Source organism: Leopardus geoffroyi, chromosome X, assembly GCF_018350155.1.
Source record: "Leopardus geoffroyi isolate Oge1 chromosome X, O.geoffroyi_Oge1_pat1.0, whole genome shotgun sequence".
In the NCBI taxonomy this organism is placed as follows: Eukaryota; Metazoa; Chordata; class Mammalia; order Carnivora; family Felidae; genus Leopardus; species Leopardus geoffroyi.
Window position 1 is genome coordinate 99,636,897 of NC_059343.1, and position 20,687 is coordinate 99,657,583.

The 20,687-nt window shown below is 42.2% G+C and overlaps 1 protein-coding gene across 2 annotated transcripts in view; it reads right to left on the reverse strand.

Annotated features, from left to right (window-relative positions):
- The window catches only part of LAMP2 (lysosomal associated membrane protein 2), a 35,917-nt gene that overhangs the window by 11,191 nt on the left and 4,039 nt on the right, over positions 1 to 20,687 (reverse strand). For both annotated transcript variants that reach the window (XM_045472273.1, XM_045472274.1), the window contains exons 2-8: positions 12,288 to 12,406; positions 11,438 to 11,651; positions 7,166 to 7,324; positions 5,007 to 5,194; positions 3,846 to 3,968; positions 1,359 to 1,422; positions 699 to 863 (exon numbers count right to left, since the gene is read on the reverse strand). In XM_045472273.1, coding sequence (XP_045328229.1) covers positions 699 to 863; positions 1,359 to 1,422; positions 3,846 to 3,968; positions 5,007 to 5,194; positions 7,166 to 7,324; positions 11,438 to 11,651; positions 12,288 to 12,406 — 1,032 coding nt within the window. The remainder of the gene's footprint in view (positions 1 to 698; positions 864 to 1,358; positions 1,423 to 3,845; positions 3,969 to 5,006; positions 5,195 to 7,165; positions 7,325 to 11,437; positions 11,652 to 12,287; positions 12,407 to 20,687) is intronic.

Consider the following 20,687-nt stretch of genomic DNA (forward strand, 5'->3'; position numbering starts at 1 on the left):
GTCAATTAAGGAATTTTATGTACTTTTTTTCCCCTGTGTGCAAATGTTAATCTTGTAATGCCAAATGCATCTTTCATACTCATATCAACGCACTGAACTGAGCCCTCCACAAAGGTTTCATTAAAAAATCTGATAAATACCACCATTAGCCCTGAGTAGATCTTCCAAAAAAACCTCATTCACACTGGCACATGCTTTTAAAAACTCTCCAAGTCATTTTGGCTGACCAAAACACTGCTCATGGTATTTGAGGCTTTGCTAATCATAATCTTCTGTCTTAACAAAATAAGACCCAACTGCTTTTATTCGCGTATGAAAATATTTCCGACGAGAAGATGGCCCCCCAAAAACAGATCCAAGATGCTCAAAGCTGCCATCCTTCTCACAAACTAAAACCTAGGAGTTTCTGTACCTTAAGCTCACTTAAGCTCACTGAAAGCTTCCATCAGTTTTTAGCTTTAAGAACTTGGGTGCAAATGGTTCTCAGATCCACACAAAAAAATCTAGTTTGAGCAAACCGATGAGCCAAATACAGTTCACACAACTTGCTCAAGGCTATGCGAACTCTCCAACAGAGTCACAAGAGGTGAATTCATATTTCTGTATTTCAATGCTTCGATGCCCATGAGTCAAAGGAAAAGCCACCTATCAGTCAACATGAGAACATAAATTATCAACAGAACTTGCTCAACTCTTACCTGTAGAATACTTTCCTTCCATCACGTTGAAAGGCTGAACCCTTAGATCAAAGGTATTTATCTGAAATGCTCCAGACACTGAAACAGTCTGCTCTTTGTTGCACATATAAGAACTTCCCAGTGGCGCATCCCAGTAGCTCAGATTGTTATTTGCGATGCTGAAAACTTTAAGGAAAACAGACATGTTAGTAACTTCTTTTTAAAGTAGGCTCTACGCCCAACGTGTGGCATGAACTCACGACCCTGAAATCAAGAGTCGTATGCTCTACCGACTGAGCCAGCCAGGCGCCCCTGTTAGTAACATCTCATCCTGTCGACCTAAGAAATGGGACAGTCCTCAGAATTTTCCAGGGAAGTATGGAAGCTTGGGGTACAGGGTCTACCCACAAAAAGCCATTCTTATGACCACTAGGTTTCCTTTCTTTCTATAGAGGTTTCTATGGTCAAAAAAATCAGTCACATCCTTGACTATTAGCCACCACACTTTGAAAATAAGGGAGACTTAAGTTACTGATTTTCATGTGTGGTCGAGGTACAATTTCCACACAGAGTCTTCTGTTGCATTAAATAAGGTACTATTTGGTAACAAGACAGCTATGGTTTCTATTTCTTCAGTGAAACCCAGCCCACTCTTCTCCCCGAGGCCAATGCTTTGCTTACCAGAGCCATTTACCAAATACATGCTGATATTCACTTCCTTCAGATAGAATCGGTTTTCATTTTTCTGTTAGGAAAAGAGCTTCGAGTTAATCAACACATCGCAACTGTCCACAGGTACAGTTAATATCTACAGACAAAAAGCAATCTAATACTATTATCCAGAAAATAAAGCCACAGATTAGACCCCGGGCCAAGAGAATAAACTGCAACGAAGTAAAACGTGACAGAATCTTTTTTCCTCTGCATTTTGTTCCCATTTTTGGACCAAAGGTGTAGTCACATGGCTCTTCGACACTCAACAGTTCAGCCCCTCATTTTATTCCTCGTGTCACTTGCTGAGCCCTCGCCTCCTCTAGCCTGGATCTCAACAGTCTCTTCTTAACTGGGCTCCCTCCCCGCCTTTTCAGCCTCTCCAGCTGGGATCTTTCCTTCGCTGCTATTATCTTTGTGAAGCACTCATCTGATCAGCCAGTCATTCTAATTATTTTAATGCTTAGCATGTACAAGGCAACATTATCTAAGTGCTCCAGGGAGCCGGCCACGTGAACCAGACTCAGATCCCACCCCCACCATGTTTGCAATCTGCCAGGAAAGATAAGATAAATACATAAAGAAATAACCATATTGCAAAAAAAAAAAAAAAAGACAGCGACAAGTTATAAAAATTAAAAGGAGACAGATGACATCCAAGTAGGAAAGAAGCAAAGTGATACAAGCTTAGGGATAGGCCATTTGAACTAAGTAGGACTTAATCAGGAAACAAGCAGGAAAGGGTATTCGAGAAGGCAACAGCATGAGCTAAGGTAACCAGAAAATAAGCATCGTCACAAGTACGCTAGCATTTGAAACGTACTCAGTACCAAGCAATGTTCTTAAAACTTCACATCGAATAATTATAATGCCCCGGTCTGGGATGGGGTGATCGAAGTAGGGAGATGTTAAAGTGACTTTCCCCAAGGCTATATGGTTGGTAGTCAGTGAGGTGGGGTTTGAACCCAGGAAGTCTGGCTGCAGAGCTTATGTACTGATTACTACTATGCTCTCCTACCTCACTGAAAGTGCACAGGGCACAGGGTGAGGGGAGCGTGGGATTCATGAGAAGGGAGAGAAGGAAACAAAGCCGGACATGCAAGTTACGTTGCATGGTGAGGGCGGGGGGTGCCGGGGGAGACACTGGAAATACACTGCCGTGGAATTTAGAGGTTATCTTGTTGGTTAAACAGAACCACTGCAGGTTTCTGGGGAAGAGCTGTGCTGCAGGAAGGTTACACTGATGCAGAAGAACACTGAGGGAGGAGAGGAAGAGGAAGGACTAGTTAGGAGGCTGTTTCAACAATCGAGGTAAGAGGTCATGCAAGCTGGAATCAGGGACAGGAAGGAAGGTGACAGATGGGGAAGGAAAGTGGAAGGGAGAGACGCAGAGAAATGTCAGGAGGAAGCATAAAAGAGGCTATCTCTCTCCTTGACTTAGGCTACATCTCAGCTTGGCATTCAAGGCTCCTCACAGTTTGTCCCAACTACTTTTCCATACCCATCTTTCGTTAAACATGCCACATGCCTCATTCTCCTAGCTGGTCTTGACTGTGTTCCTTTACCCAGAAAGTACCTGTACTTTTCCACTTACTCCCCTTAGCTCCATATGTATAAATCTAACCCATCCTTGAAGGTCCAGCTCAAATGTCATCCCTTCCGTGAAACCTTGACTCTCCTCCACCCAAAATGAACCACTGCCTCCTCTATACTCCCACAGGCTTTGTATTTTCTTCTGGTCTATCACTCATCCCACTTTAAGTTTAGTTATTTGGTGGGGGGAAGGGAAGAGAGAGAGGGAGGGAGAGAATTTTAAGCAGGCTCCGCAGAAGGTTCCCAGGGCTCAGCCCTGGATTTGAGCATGAACAAAATCCCAAACACTGCCATTATAAACTATCTTGATTTAATGAATTTATGCGTGTTAAGTACTTAAGCCAGAGCCTTGCACATGGCAAGTACTCAATAAATGTTAACTATTATCATTGCTGGTACTGTGACAAACAGTAGAGCCTCCAAAAAGCACTAAGATATTATAGCAGACAAACACGAATTTTCTAACCAGTAATAGAGAAAAATATTATGGAAACTACTTTTTATCTTTTATAAAATACATGACATAAATTCATGCACACTTTATGACTAAGTATATCTATATGAGATGGATTACAGAGTTTCGGGGGGGGGGGGGAGGTGGGTTAATTCTCGCTCCTATCCTAAAGTCTGTGTGATGGCAGAACGGTCACTTTTGGTGAACATTAATACAAGAGTCCTGCCCACGGACCACTGAGGTGACTCTCAGGGATGAAAGCTGATCAATGGACTACACTTTATAATTAAGTAGTGCTGAAATGGAAAATACAGCTAAATAGCCAACCCCCCGCCAACCACACAGCTGTTTAGACTTTCAGATGTGTTCCTAAGAAAACGAACCTAATCTTAGAAAAGTCTGTTACTCACCACGGCAAAGACAAAGTCAAGAAATTTGATGTTGCTGCTGTTCAGCCTAAGCAGAGCACTCTGAGGATGGCAGTTACCGGTGAAGTCGGTTGTGTTGGGGTTGATGTTAATAATCGAAGCAACCTGTCGTGGAAGGAGAGGGAGAAAAGTACACATTAACCATACGAGTCCACGGCAAAACCTTATACTCTAATCTGCCACGTCGGTGGAGAACAGAAATTCCTTTTGTCTGGATACCTAAGTTCATGGTGTCTTACTTTCAAACAAAGTTGGCACGGGCTCTCAAGCTAGGACTCAGACAACTTTAAGGAAAAAAAAGAGAGAAAAACAAGAGGGAAGCTTCCTCAGCAATGAGCCAAATGACAAGACACATTTTTACGGAGCACAAGGGCCATCTGTCTAGCTTGTTTAAGTCGCCAGACTCTGGGAACGGGCTTGGGCGCCGGCACGCCCTCTGTAGCCTCAGCGGAGCACTGCAGCTAGAGGAGTGCATCTCTCCGACCTGAGTCATCAAAGAGCTGGAGACACAGCTGTGCCGTTCCTGGCATCATCAACCTACACTGCGCTTCAGATACAAATGCGAAGGATTCATATTTTAAACGGACTGAAATAAAGATCAACTATTTGTACTCCGATCTGCTGATGGTAAATACAATCCAAACCCCAAAGAGTCCTGGATACAGCTAGGTTTCCTGCTGGCCAAGGACAAGGCCTTGACAGTGACATTAACTCTTTGTGTAACTCCAAACTAATCAAACCTCAACAAGTCAACATCAAATCTCTGTTTAAAACAGAATCGGTCTAGGGGCGCCCGGGTGGCTCAGTAAGACTCTTGATTTCAGCTCAAGTCATGATCTCACAGTTTGTGAGATCGAGCCCTGCAATGGGCTCTGTGCTGACAACACGGAGCCTGCTTAGGATTCTCTCTCTCTCCCTCTCTCTCCGCCCCGCCCCTCCCCTCTTCGCACTCTCACCCCCCTCTGTCTCAAAACAAATAAATAAAGTTTAAAACGAAAACCAGAATCAGTCTAGTGCTCGCTTCGGCAGTACATATACTAAGACAGAATCAGTCTAGTAACAGGACTCTTGGGTCAGACGTAGGATATACCGTATTTGAAAGGAAATACGAGAAGAACGTACCAAGAAAAATAGACAACTAACCTTCTCGTGAGTAATGTTCAGCTGCAGCCCCATGGTAGCCAGGAGGCAAGTACCATTGCTATTATTAACCGAGTAGGACCCAACCTCTGGTTTTTCCTTTGGAATGGGCGTTGTAGTAGGAGCCAGTGTGGTGGTGGGAGTGATGGGCGCCACAGTGGTTGAAGTTCGATCTTTTTCACACAGAAATTCTAAAAGAAACAAAGGACAAAATAAACTAAAGGGGACTTTTCCTCAATTCATAAGGCCAGGAAAGAACAAAATATCTCTCACAACAGAAGTCTAAAGGTTACATTAGGGGCAGGGGCCACCTTGATACTACAGAGGTTCCCCAACTGCTGCCTCAGATGCACACCATCTCTAAGGGTTATGACACACCAGACACAAACGCCGTATCTACTTACACATGGCCACGCACTCCCATTTGTAGACCCTCAAGTCCCTTTATTCCCAAAGAACTTCACCTGCCTCTGATGTGAAGATGAGAGATTTAAGCTTTTTTAAAATCGTTTTACTTATTTATGTTGAGAGAGACAGCTCGAGCAGGGGAGGGGCAGAGAAAAAGAGGGAGAGAGAGAAAATCCCAAGCAGGCTCCCTGATGCCAGCCCAGAGCTCGACTCGGGGCTCAAACTCACGAAACCGTGAGACCATGACCTGAGCCAAAACCAAGAGTTGGACGCTTAACCGACTGACCCACCCAGACACATGGAGAGATTTAAGTTTGAAAACATTCTACTCCTACCTAGGCCCACCCTTTTCTTCCCTGCACACAGCCATTATAAGGAAGGAGAGTGTTTACCAGAAAAAAAGTTTAGAGATCATTAAAGGGTTCAAACGGTAAACCCATTTTTTGGTAGCACCCCTACAGCAAATCAGACACATTTCAAACTCCCCTTAGGCAGTGTTGGTAGTTTTCCAGAGCTCGTGAATGAGAAATTACAACATTTCCATAAAGTCATATATAAGTTACAAAAGCAGTTTATAAAATTCAAGCTTCGAACACAAGCTGTGACAACGCGGAGCCTGCTTAGGATTCTCTCTCTCTCCCTCTCTCTCTCTGCACCTCCCCTCTTTGCACTCTCACCCCCTCTCTGTCTCAAAACAAATAAATAAAGTTTAAAACGAAAACCAGAATCGGTCTAGTGCTCACTTCGGCAGTACATATATTAAAACAGAATCAGTCTAGTAACAGGACTCTTGGGCCAGACGTAGAATATACCGTATTTGAAAGGAAATACGAGAAGAACATACCAGGAAAAATAGACAACTAACCTTCTCATAAGTAATGTTCAGCTGCAGCCCCATGGTAGCCAGGAGACAAGTACCATCGCTATTATTAACCGAGTAGGACCCAACCTCTGGTTGGTCTAAGATCATCCTAAGATCATCCTGTGATCATCTAAGATCACAACCTGAGCTGTGGTCTTAGATCATCAAAAGCTAAAGAGCTGATGATCAAGCTATTTGATCAAGAGGATTTGTTCAAACAAAGATTAGGTTTGATCAGCTGAAAACATTATAGGTGAAACATTTTTTGAAAACCATCCTCTAACAGGTACGTCATCAACTTAAAATTCCAAGTTCCGGGGTGCCTGGGTAGCTCAGTCGGTTAAGCATCTGGCTCTTGGTTTCAGCTCGGTTATGATCTCACGGTTCGTGAGTTCGAGTCCCACATCGGGCTCCGTGCTGACAGTGTGGAACTTGCTTGGGATTCTCTCTCTCCTCCCACCTCAAAATAAATAAGTAAACTTTAAAAAAATTGCAAGTTCCACAAGAGTACGAATTGTCACTCTTTACAAAAACTTTACAGTCCACCGTAAACCATGAACAAATCTCAGGACAGAAATACTTTCATGGGGTGCCTGGGTGGCTCAGTCAGTTAAGCGTCCGACCTTGGCTCAGGTCATGATCTCACAGTCCATGAGTTCGAGCCCCGTGTTGGGCTCTGTGCTGACAGCTCAGAGCCTGGAGCCTGCTTCCGATTCTGTGTCTCCCTCTCTCTCTGCCCCTCCCCCATTCACACTGTCTCTCAAAAATGAATAAATGTTTAAAAAATTTAAAAAATAAAAAGAAATGCTTTCAGATAACAAGTTCAGTTAAAGCCAACAGGTATACTCCAACCTTAAATTAGGACCCAAGTATCTATACTTTAAGTACTCACCTTTTGTGCTCACTGTGCCATTCTGGACAAAAGCTTGTACGTGAACATCCCAATAGTACTGGACAACATCATCCTTTTCTAAAGTCGATAAACTATTGCATCTGAAGATGTTGTTCAATGGAATTCTGAATCGCACAGGGTCATAAACGGTCAAGATCCCTGTAAAACAAGATTAACAGCAGCCATTTCCAAGAAGGTAGGAGAAAAGCAATAACGTAAATACATGTGTAGACTTTCTTCTCCTTCCGTCTGCCTGTCTTAACCCCATCCTCAAGTGACAAAGCACATGGCGCGTTGAGGAAATGACAAAGTCACTGTGGCTGAAACATAGGGAGTAAGAGGAAAGACGCGATGGGGGTTAAGAAGGAAAGACGAGCTGCAGGTGGCCACACACCGAAGCAAACCAAATGAGCTGAGGACAGGCTTTGTTTTGTTAGCAGTGGAAGGTTAGCTCCAGTTTTTAAAGCTGGAAATAAGTAACACACATATCCTTTATTTTCAGGAAGATGGCAAAATCGTGGGGGCTGGGCAGGGGAAAAAACTTTTAAGAAAAGTCATTTAAGAGGGAAAGTGCTTAGAAAGCTGCTGACCTGGTTAAGGGAAAAGGGGAAGGGGTTGCCTGAATTAGGATGGTGAGTGGCAGAAGAAACAGCAAAGAGGCCAAACTGAACACATATCTAAGGTAGAAGCAACAGGGCTTGGGGGCACCTAGGTGGCTCAGTCCATTAAGCATCCAACTCTTGGTTTCGGCTCAGGTCATGATCTCACGGTTTCGTGGGTTTGAGCCCTGTATCCGGGCTCTGTGCTGGCGGTGCGGAGCCTGCTTGGGATCCTCCCTCTCTCCTCCTCTCTCTGCCCCTCCCCCACTCGTGTTGTCTCTGTCTCTCTCAAAATAGATAAATAAACTTAAAAAAAACAGGGCTTAGTGCTCAAGGAAGGAAAAAAGATGGATTAATCAAGGATTTTACAGTAAATCCTTATTTTTGTGCTACTATCCCAGAGGAAGTTGCAGTAACTAAAATGAGCTTTTGAAACCTCTTCCTGGATAGCATTTAAAGACTATTCCATTTCAGGAAATCTTCAGAATGTGAAAGGAATAAGCTATGTCCATTCCGAAGAGTTTTGAAACTTTAAAAGACTGTGATCACAGTCATCCACCCAAATGGCTTCATTTCTTGCGGAGAAGCGGCAAGGAAGGAAGGTATTTAAGGTCCCTAATACAGGCTGCCTTCCATGCTCTCCATCATGCAGCAAGGCAGACAAATAATGCTGTCTTGGCGCCCCCTAATGGCTACAGGGAAAAACATTTTTTAACCAACGACTAGAACATTTTTTCCCCCAAAATCATTTCTCACTGTCAACATAAATGAATGGACACTTGACCTATCTTACATAGACAGATCTTAAAAACAATCTGTAGACATCCTGCAGTTAGACTATGAATTCTTTAAACTATGTATTATTTATGAATATGTGTGTATTCATCAAATATGAACACATGCATAGCAAGACTACAACTCAACATTCATAAGAGTGGCTGCCTCTTGGGAGGCAGAGAGGAAAATGGCCCTGGGGTCGCAGTGAGTACAAAGGAAACCTCAAATGTATCTGTAAGGTTTTATTTCTTTAAGTAAAAAAGATGAGGCAAATAAGAAAAAAAAAGGCAATTTGATAAATTCTGGGTAATGGGTACACGGAGGTCTATTATTCTCTGCAATTTTCTGTATTTTAATCATGAAAAAAATTTTAAAAGAAAACAGCAGCTTCAAACTTACTTCAATTATCAGACACCTAAAAATAAAACACTAAATCAAAACCCAACAGTCCATTTAAGGAAACCATTTTAAATTCTGAATAGTTTCAAATATCTTAGTATAGAGATGTTAGTAATAAAAAACTGCATCCTCCCCATGTTTAAAATAAAAAGGAGGTGAGTTAGGTGTTTAGAGTCCCTAGTTTTTCCATTCAGATCTGTCAGATCTGTCCTTTTCCTGCCGCCCCCTTGGTCTAGGCACGCATTACGTCATCCCTCGGTGACCAGAACAGCCTCTTAAGCTGGCATCTCTGCCTGCAGTCTCCTCACTTCCAAATTAATCCTGCAGAACATTCTTTATAAACTACCGTGTCTGCTTTGGTTATGGCATCCTCCTGCTTCAAAACCTAAAACAGTTCCCCGATGCCTACCCCATCAAGCTGAATGCCTTTCCTTGGCTTCCGAGGCCCCCTACAATTTAGACCCACTGCACCCAGCCAGCCTGATTTCCCCTCTGCTACACACACAGCCTCTATTTTAATCAGGCAGCTCTCCAAACACTGCTCCACATGCTACGCTTCCCCCTGCTGGAAATCCTCTGCCCAAATTCTCCACTTACCCAAATTCGACCATTAGCTGAGTTTTCAGCTCGGGTCCTTCTTTATACCAAGCTTTCTCACCCCTCCAACGCACACTGACCTCTCCTTTCTCTCTGCTCCTAATGAGACCACTTGTGAGGGCACTTTTTTTTTAAGTTTATTTATTTATTTTGGGAGAGAGAGCACAAGCAGGGGAGGGGCAGAGAGAGAGAGGATCCCAAAAGAGAGAGAGTCGGGCACTGAGATTGCACTGATCTCATGAACCACCAGATCATGATCCGAGTCGCAGTTGGACGTTTAATCGACTAAGCCCCAGATCAGGCACTCTTAACCATGGGCACTCATAGACGGGCTCAGGAAGTATATACCATCTGCAAAGTTTACTCTGTACTTTGAGAGAGAGGGTCTACAGCTTTCTTCCTGTTGCCACCCCCTCAACAAAATCACAAACAACAACACATCACACTATCTCAATGCTTTCTACTTTTTTCCATATAACTTGGAAAAATAATTTTGCCTTGTGTCCCCAACTAGTTTTAAAGCTCCTTGAAGGTGAGGGGCAAGTCTTATACTAGTTCTAAAAGACAATGTCAGGCACGAGGCTAAATATGTAAGATAACCAGTAACAGACCTGCTCTAGTTACCCTCTCAAACTAAGATTAGGAAAGAGAAAACTAGGACTGATTTCCAGGTCTCAGTCCGTGTTACCTCCCAAGTTTTACATGAGCTCATTCACTTCTGGGTCTTGAAAATATGGCCTTTTGATGTCCATAAATCCCAGTAAATCATTCACCCCCCAAGCCTCACAACTGAAGGTCATCTGCCTGTGTTTTTGGGGTCAGCATGAAATCCTATCTGTGAAGAATGCTCGGCTACCACGTTAACCCAAATCTCAGTAGAAGGGAAAGAAAGGAGAGAATTCTATCCCTAACAAAACTGAAACCTCCACTATCCATGCCTTCAAAATGTTTAGTACAAAAAAAAATCTAGTACACATTTCGATTCTAAGAGTTATAAGAATGCCTTATTACTAATGCTTTCCCAAATTCGTTTTGACCTGAAATTGTCTCAAAATAACAACAGATGTTGACTTCACTTTGCCTTTACTTAATCACTTAGCTTTCAATCAAAATCTTACCTAAGTGGTAAAAAGATCTAAAGATGAAGCATTTCTGCTGATCTCAGGTTACTGAACTTGTACATATTTAAAATAGTTATCAGCTAAAGGATTTTCTCATTCATTCAGATTTGATGAACTACCCACTACTGAATGAAATAAATGATAATAGTCAAGTGCATGAACTCTGTAGCTTAACAGACTTTGGTTCAAACACCAGCTCATCCACTTACTAGCTGTGTAACCTCTGGGAAAGTTATTTAATCTCATTAAGCCTCATTCCCTTTACCTGTAAAGTTGAGATAGTATCTACTTCCCAGGCTTGCTGCTGTGGATTGAGACGCAGCTGGTCACACATTTAGGGTACTACCTAGTACAAAGTAAAGCACTCAGGGACACTTGGGTGGCTCAGTCAGTTAAGCTGCTGACTTTGGTTCAGGTCATGATCTCGTGGTTCATGGGTTCGAGCTCCGCATCGGGCTCTGTGCTGACAGCTCGGAGCCTGGAACCTGCTTTGGATCCTGTGTCTCTCGCTCTCTCTCTGCCCCTCCCCCGCTTGTGCTCTGGCTCTCAAAAATAAACAAACATTTTTAAAAAAAGTTAAAAAAACAAAGTACGCAAACAATGACAGCAAATATCATCACTGTGTTGAACGCTGCTGTATGTGGGGCGGAAACAAAGACGTGAACTTTCCATTCTAGTTAGGTAGACAGTCATGCATACAGATGACTTTTAAGTCATTTACATTTGTATTATTAATAAAGAGTAAGAGAACAGAACACAAATCTAATTCTTAAGTTTACCTTTATCTTTGGCATCAGGAAATGTTGTGTTGTCACTAATGTTGTAGGAAAATGAGATACCGTCAATCGAGTAAGTAGACCCCTCCTTTGTAAAATTCACAACCCAGGAAAAACCGGATCCAAATTGCACGGCTATTTTGGGACCATTCTGGTCTTCCCCGCAAGTGCTTCCATTATATGTTGCAGTGCTGAGGTCTGAAACGGTTACAGTTTTCTAAAAGAAAAAGAAGTTTGGGGGTAAGGAACACACAGGCGGAAATGACCATCAGGCATTTACGTCGGATGTGCCAATTCGGTCTACGTTACACATCCTCCCATGGCCAGGCTGCCCTTTGGCTGGCCTGTTGTGGAAACCAGTCTCAGATTCTTCATCTACAGACCAGTCCTCTGGACAAAAGGAAAAGGGAAAATGGCCTGAACTTCTCTTCTTGATTTTTTTTTTAAATCAGGTTATAAGCAGGCAGGACCTTAACCAAAAGAAAATAAGACAAAAAGATTGAGAGGGCACCCCCCCAAAGGAGATTATAACAGCAAACTATTAGAAATGGGAATGCTTTGATGTCAGTACACGTTAAAGCAGCACCGATGTGGTGAGGCATGAACACCACACAGTCTTTGGATCACGTGCCCTTAACCGACTGCAAGGAGAACTCCAAAGAACCAAGGAGTAAAATATTCCTTCTAACACTACACAGAATACCTTCAGGTATCTAGGTTTTTAAAAAACCCACAGAACTGAAGCGTTAAGTCAGTTAACATATGAAATCTCATCCATAGAAGTGTATGTAAAGGATAAAGAATGGAACTGAGTTTCTACTAGAAACCTCAAGGAAAAAAGAAAAATACTTACATAACTTTTGCTTGTAGTCTCATAGCGTATTGTGAAATTCATCTGCCATTTTGCATAAAGGCAAGTGGCTTTTCCTGAATCTGTCAAATTAAGTTCTAATGCGTAAGATGAGACAGCTCCTAGATTTATTAAAAAGAAATAAGATTGTGAAACTGTACCACAAAAACATATCTAAAATAAAAACGACCCCTATCCACCACTGAAGTTCAACCAGCTCTAAGATGAAACAAAGTCCTTTGGTATCTTGGTGATGCTTTTTCTTTGTATTTTTAGTGGACTCCTATTCATAAAGTTAGCATTACCCCTTCCAGAAGGAATGGTTACTTGACCTAGGATGCCGCCTAGTAGTCATAGCCACACTCGCCTGTGCCTGGCTAGTTTTGTTTTAGGCAATTATAGTTTGCCCATTAGACTTTTGTTTTTAAGAAAGGAGGTTAAGGGGGAGCTCAGAAGGGGGCGTTAAACGGTCTCTCTCAAACCAGCTGATGGAACTTCCTCTGCAAAAATAATGACAGATCGGATGTTCTATGGTCTTGTTGCCTTCAACCCGGTCACAAGCTATGTGGCCTATGACGCATGGATATCTTGTTGAACTGTTTTATTCTTTTTTTAAATTTTTTTTAAATGTTTATTCATTTTTGAGAGACAGAAACAGACAGAGTGCAAGTGGGGAGGGGCAGAGAGAGAGGGAGACACAGAATCAGAAGGAGGCTCCAGGCTCTGAGCTGTCAGCACAGAGCCCGACACGGGGCTTGAACCCACAAACCGTGAGATCATGACCTGAGCCGAAGTCAGATGCTTAACCAACTGAGCCACCCAGGCGCCCCATGAACTATTTTATTCTGATGTGAAGATGTGGGATGGCTCTTTGTAAGCATGTGTACCATGTGACCAAAAGAACAGACCTTCAAAGGTTGTTAGATCCATAAGCAAAACGTTATTTTTTTTTATATATAAATGTAACATTCATCACTTGGTTCCATTTTAAAATCCAACTAATCAGAAAGGCTGATGAATCTTTTGACATGGATTCAAAGTCACTTCCTGTGTTCTCAACCTGCTACCTCTTTAGGCAGAGAAACCTTAACGGGACAGAAAAGCCATGGGGCTTTTGAGCTAACTTGGCTCTCATCTACACTAGGTTCAACACAGGGACATTCCCTATTAAACTGAAGAGCCCAAGAACTAAAAATACTATGTGCCAGCAAACACACCAGCAGCATAAATGACAGGCAACCAGTTTTCTTCACTGTCTCCCACATTACCCAAGGGAAAAGCAGTTTCCTGCTAAGACAGCCTTTAATGATAGCTGGGCAATCCGGCGTCATCTACAAGCAGGGACACGCTACGGACTACAGAGAATCAAGTCCTAAGAGGACTACCAAGAAGGCATGCCTCAGCAACAGCTTTCAAGTTGTACACAAAAGCCTGTGGTCATGATGCTCCGGAAGCCAGGCTGTCCTGCAAGCCTGAATATTATGCAAAAGCGTGTGGTTACTGAGTGCTTAAATGTATCGGTTAAGGCTTGAACAGACCTCCCGAGGCCTGAGCAGGTTCTGTAGCCATTCTTTTCTAAGTGCAATATGGAACGGAGCTGTGGTCCCTGATCCAAGGCTATCTGGTAGTGGAACTGAGGGCTCTGGCTTCTAATTTTCCTTTTTGTTTTCTCTTGCCTTTTCTTTCTTTCTTTTTTGGTTTATTTTTTAGTTTATTTATTTTTTGAGAGAGCAAGAGAAGAGAGAGCAAGCCGGGGAGGGGCACAGAGAGATGGAGAGAGACATCCCAAGCAGGCTTCATGCTGTGAGCACACAGCCCGACGCTGGGCTCCAACTCAGCGATCATGACCTGAGCCAAAACCAAGATTCGGACATTTAACCGACAGAGCTACCCAGGCGCCCCTGGCTTCTAATTTTTCTGATCAACTGGAAGCCTGCGTTTTATAAGCTGTCTTTCTTGGTCTTTTTTTTTTTTTTTCTTTCAAAATTCCAAAAATTTATTTTTGTATTTATAGAGAAGCTTATTCTTTTTTTTATTCTTTTCAATTTTTTTTTAATTTACATCCAAATTAGTTAGCATATAGTGCAACAATGATTCCAGGCGTAGATTCCTTAGTGCCCCTTACCCATTTAGCCCATCCCCCCTCCCACAACCCCTCCAGCAACCCTCAGTTTGTTCTCCATATTTAAGAGTCTTTTCTGTTTTGTCCCCCTCCCTGTTTTTATATTATTTTTGCTTCCCTTCCCTTATGTTTATCTGTTTTGTATCTTAAAGTCCTCGTATGAATGAAGTCATATATTTGTCTTTTTCTGACTAATTTCACTTAACATAATACCCTCCAGTTCCATCTACGTAGTTGCAAATGGCAAGATTTCATTCTCTTTGATTGCCAAGTAATACTCTATTGTATACATATACCATATCTTCTTTATCCATTCATCCATCGATGGGCATTTGGGCTCTTTCCATACTGTGGTTATTGTCGATAGTGTTGCTATAAACATGGGGATGCATGTGTCCCTTCAAAACAGCACACCTATATCCCTTGGATAAATGCCTAGTAGTGCAATTGCTGGGTCGTAGGGTAGGGTAGGTAGGGTAGTTCTACTTTTAGTTTTTTGAGGGACCTCCATACTGTTTTCCAGAGTGGCTGCATCAGCTTACATTCCCATCTCTTGGTCTTGTTTAAAGTCCCTAGCTTTAACAGATCCTCCTTGTATTCAAAGCATTCAAAACTGTTAGACATAACCAAGAAAAGCCTCACGTGAGTTATCTTTTACTTTTCAGAGATATTAAAGGAACAGAAAGAAAACGGCATAAAATAGTAATAGCACCAGTGTGTACCCATGTGGGAGACCTCATACCTCATGAAGCAGAAGATACAGGTTGTGGTTCAAATTTACCACTACATTAAATTCAAGATAGTCTAGCTGCCAACCTAAAAATAAGAACTGAGAAGTGCCCTGAGGGCTCCAGCACTTTCTGTTCTAGTGCCTTTCTTCCTGTGACAGCTATCCCTTTCACAGAGCTTCCTGGCTTCCCCTACATCTCCAACTGCACGGGGACCACTTTTACTCCATATCTATCACCTCAAACTCAACAATTCCAAAACGAAAATTCACTCTTCTCCTTCCTCTAAACTGCTCCCCTTCTCTGGCTGTAAAGGAAAGGCAGGACCTTGAGGATTCCCCCTTGGGAATTAGGGGCACCTGGGTGGCTCAGTCGGTTAAGGGTCCGACTTTGGCTCAGGTCATGATCTCACAGTTGGTGAGTTCAAGCCCTTCATCGAGCTCCGTGCTGACGGCTCAGAGCCTGGAGCCTGCTTTGGATTCTGTGTCTCTCTCTTTCTCTGCCCCTCCCCTACTTGTGCTCATGCTCTCTCTCTTTCTCTAGCTCTCTCAAAAATAAATAAACATAAAAAATATTTTTAAAAATTTTTGGGAATTAGCTTCTACTTCATTCTCTTCGTGAAGTTCTACTGATGTTTTTTTCCCCTTCAAATCCTCTTAAATCCAAACTTTGCCTTTTATTTCTTTTTTTTTAATGTTTTTTTTTTTTTTTTTTTTTTTTTTTTTTGAGAAAGACAGAGACAGAATGCGAGTGGGTTGCGGCAGAGAGAGAGGGAGACCCAGAATCCAAAACAGGCTCCAGGCTCTGAGCTGTCAGCACAGAGCCCGATGGGGGCTTGAACTCACGAGCTGTGAGATCATGACCTGAGCCGAAGTCGGCCGCTCAACCAACTGAGCCACCCAGGCGCCCCTGCCGTTTACTTCTATTCCCTATCCACCACCCCACCCCTAAATTACTACAGACGCCTCCTAGCTGTCCCTAGAAATGCTCCCTGATTAATGGTCCTTCAATACCTCTTCCTGTCAGGACATTTGTTCAAATACTTTTATTAGCTCCAAAAGTCCCATATTAAATTTAAATTCCTCCAGCTGACTTTCAAAGTAATCCTTGATCTCATCCCACCCTATTCCTTCAACTTCTCTCAAACCATTTTCCCAGAACACACCCTTTAATCTGGTTAAACTTGTTCCACTGGACCCAAATGCCATGCTCTATTCAACCTCTACCCCTAGGCCTCTACTGTCCCTAACATTTGAGATTTACTTTTCTTCTACCGATCGATCTAAGTGTTCACTTGAGGAAGGACCGCCTCTCTCTCGGGCTACCTCCAAATGTGCAACACCTTCAGACCCTGCCTTTTCCTAATAATTTCTGGCAGATGTCACCACCTACTGTAAAAGCTGAAAATGTCAGATGCTTGCTTTCCCAGCCTCCCTTGCAGCAAGGATGGACGAGGCTCCACCTAACACAGGCATCTGCCCCAGATTTTAGATAGGAGGGCGGCGGAATGGAGCCAGGAATGGAAGTGTCACCCTCAGGTGGCAGTTGCTACAGCAGGATCAAGGTCCCAGGCAACAAGGCCTGCAGAGCTGGCGGTGGTGACAGTAGTGCGCGAACTGCAGTCCAACGCCTGGCGGCGCTCGTGCAGTTCAGCGACATGACGGGGAAACAGGGCCAGGCCTTGACATCCACAGCCAGGAGCCCTGGTAATTCCGAGCCACTCGATATGCATGTTTTTATAAAGAAAAATGTTATTGATGCCTAACATACAGAGGGACGCACACTATCACATATGAAAGGGAAAGGTACATGGAACCTTAAGCACACAGCTCAAAGAATTTCCACAGCTGAATCCACTTGGGTTAAGAAACAGAACGTTCCAAGTGCTCCTGAAGCCCCTTCCAGGTACTTTTTCCCTCCCAAGGGCAACCACTATCCCGACTTCTAACAGTACAGGTTAGTTTTGCCTGTTTTTCAACTTGATGAAAATGGAAGCACTCACTATGTTCCTTTGTGTCTGGCTTCTTTCACTGCATATTAAGTTAGTGGGATTCGCCCAGGTTGGTGTGTGTAACTGCAGTGTGTACGTTCTCACTTTGTACATATAGCTTTCTATTATTGGGTAAATACTCCACTACTTATCTACGCTATTGCTAATGGGCATTTGGATAGTTTCCAGTTTGGTCCTAATGCAAATGGACACGTCGGTGAACATGTGTGTATGTGTGCCTGTTGGGTATGTATCTAAGAATGAAACAGGGGATCAAAGGCTATGCATATGCCCTGATAACTTTTTAATAAATTCTTTTTCTGCTTAAAAACTACCAGATTTTCTTTCTTTTATTTTTTAATGTTTATTTATTTTTGCGAGAGAGCGTGCGTGCGCGCATGAGCGGCGGAGGGGCAGAGAGAGAGGGAGACAGAGGATCCAAAGCAGGCTCTGCACTGACAGCAGAAAGCCCGATGTGGGACTCAAACTCACAAACCATGAGATCATAACCTAAGCCAAAGTTGGACACCCAGCCCACTGAGCCACCCAGGTGCCCCTGTCAGATTTTATTTCTGTTGCTTACAATTAAGAACCTGGAATGATAAGCTATCCATTTTTCAGCAGCCATTTTCTCCACAAAGATCTCCTGAACTATAGAAGCCTTGAAGAGCAGTCATAGTGCATACCCCCGCCTTTCAGTATATTTTTGTACTATTCTGAATTATTCACTTATTTTATGCCTGTAAATCCTAACCCCTCTATTGTCACAAGCTCCAAAACAGCAGTCTTCAACTATAACTTCACAACCAACTGACGTGTCACAGTAAATTATTGTATACAGCAGGTAATTTGTTAACTAATAAAAAAAGGACCCAAGTCTGTGAATGAATGATATATCTGGATTCAAGTTTCCCTTTTTGATAATGTCTCTGCCACTCATTTGAATTCCAATATGCTCCCTTACCAACAGATGATCCAATCTATGCCATAGCCCCTAGGAGTGGGCCCTCTATATGAATGTCATCCATCACGGGTGCCATGGTCAGAGAGACCATGTCTATTACTTTTCCTCTATCTCCTCTCATTCCTAATAGTGCTGAATATATATTAGTTTCTCAATAAATATTGACTGATTATATCAATGCAAAAATATCCTGCAACAAGGACCTGAAATATAGCTTAATCTAATTACAAAAAGGCAGATCTTCTAGTTTTGCCAAATCATGAACCTAACCTATCAGTCTTCTGGATTCTTCCTCAACCCCCAAGTCAGTTTTCACCTCAATAAATTCTGACATGAATTTCGAGCTAGGAATAATGTATTTCCCACAAGGCAAGTTGATAGTTGAAACATTTACACTTTGCTAAAAAGTCTCCAGAAAGCCATTTCCATCCTTATTGCTGTATTTTCTTTTAGCATAGCTAAATCATTTTTGTTTAAAAGTCTTTATGGCATTAAAAAAAAAAACCCAAGGTTGGGTGCCTGGGTGTCTCGGTCAGTTAAGCATCCAACTTCGGCTCAGGTCATGATCTCACGGTTCGTGAGTTCAACCCCCACTTTGGGCTCTGTGATGACAGCTCAGAGCCTGGAGCCTGCTTCAGATTCTGTGTCTCCCTCTCTCTCTGCCCCTCTTCTGTTTGTGCTCCATCTCTCAAAAATAAATAAATGTTAAAAGAATTTAAAAAGCCCAAGGCTGTGTCAACTATACTCAAATAAAAAAAATTAAATTAGTTAAATAATGTTTAAAAAAAAACCCACACAGCTGAATACATCCTAGAGTGTGTAATTACAGAGCTAAGAGTTTATTCTCCAAAGAAAAAGGCATGCCTCAAAATCAACTTTCTCAAATCTAAATATCTTCTCAATCTTATTTCCAAAAAGTTCATTTATAGGCTCTTATAGAACTCAACTTATTTTTCCGAGCATGAGATGCTGCAGAAAGTGGCTAGGTTTTTACAAGTCTATCTAACCCAAAGCATAGTTGAAAAATATATATATTCGTAAACAAAATCAGGGCAGGGTGGGAACATAATACTAGTCGTAAAACATAACCAATAAAAAACAATAACCTAAGAGGCGATATAATGAGGCGATTAAGAGCCCCATCTTTGGCACTGAAAAGCTAGAATTCAAATCAGTCAGTCCAATTTATTAGCTATGAGACTCTGGGCAAGTTATCCTCGCTAAGAATTGGAGTGTGTATTTCTTGAACAGGTTCTTCGAAAGCATGTGAGCCCTTCAGAGCTAAGAGAACTTTGCCAAGCAAGCTGGATATTCCAGCTTACAAGCTTCCCTTGTAGTAAACGTAGCAAGCACCTAAAGGAATCCTTCCCAAATTTTAATTATAGGTTTTTTTCATCATGTTAAGTTATGAACTCCTGAAGTCAAACTGATTCGTTCACAATGATGTTGGGCAGAGGGTCTTTAAAAAAAAAAAAAAAAGGACATAGGCATACAGTATCTGCGTACTCTTTCTCCTCTGTCCCCAGGTTTGATAAATCAGATTAACTGTTCCTCATTTACAAGTCCTCATTTATGCTTCCTAATATAAGTACAATCACCCATTCAGTTGCTGATACTCTTGATTTCTGGTACATCTCTTTTGAAAAGAAATGAAATGATTTTAAGCTACAAAATAATTTTTTTTAAGATCAGAGAGTGGGTAAGGAAGTAAGGTTCAACACTATTCAACTAATGGAAAGTGCTTATTGCTGAGTGAGTGGTGTTTGGCAGACCTCCAGAATTCTTTTGCAATGCACAGCAACATACCAACAAGTACTTATAAAGTGTGCTTTTGGATCTGAGGCAATCTCTGATCACTTTAATATGGAATTATGATCGGAATGCTTTTGTCACTACAGGAGGAAGAGCAGTCTTCCTGCAGGAAGGACCACTTAGGTCAGCTACAGTGCTGTGAAATAATCATCGATCACAAATTCCATCCAAGGATATAGGGGAAGAAAGCTGCACTCAAATCCTATCGGATGTGATAACCAATGACTAACGGCCAAATAGTAAGCCTGTCCTTTCAAGTATCTTCGTTACAGCTAAAATAATTTTAGCAGAACCTTGAAATCAAAGTAATCAGGTTAACAAAATGTGGTAGGGTTACAGAAAGATCCCATGCTTACTTTCTCTCTTTTAGATCACCTGCAAAAGGGAAGAGACTGGTTGTTTGTGAAAACCTTATTCTCATTCTCACCAAGGACTTTCCTGCTTCTCCATGCTAACTCTCACTACTATGTAGGTATATCTGAAGGGGTACAAGTAAGATACTAGCATTATTATATGGGATTATAGTTCAGTAAATTGGTTTAAACTATCTGTATTGTTTAGCACTGATCTTGAAGTTCTAAGTCCAAAGACACAAAAAAAATTTGTTTCGGCAAAACATAATTTAAGATTCGCAGAAGAAAAAGGAGACCAAGCTGGTCTAATTTACAATCATCCCCAGTACCCACCAATGAATACCCTCAACAAAAATTCACTGAGGGTTAACTACGTACCAAGTGCTGTGCTAAGTAGGCAATGGGAAATGACAGTCCATAAGAGTCTTCACTCT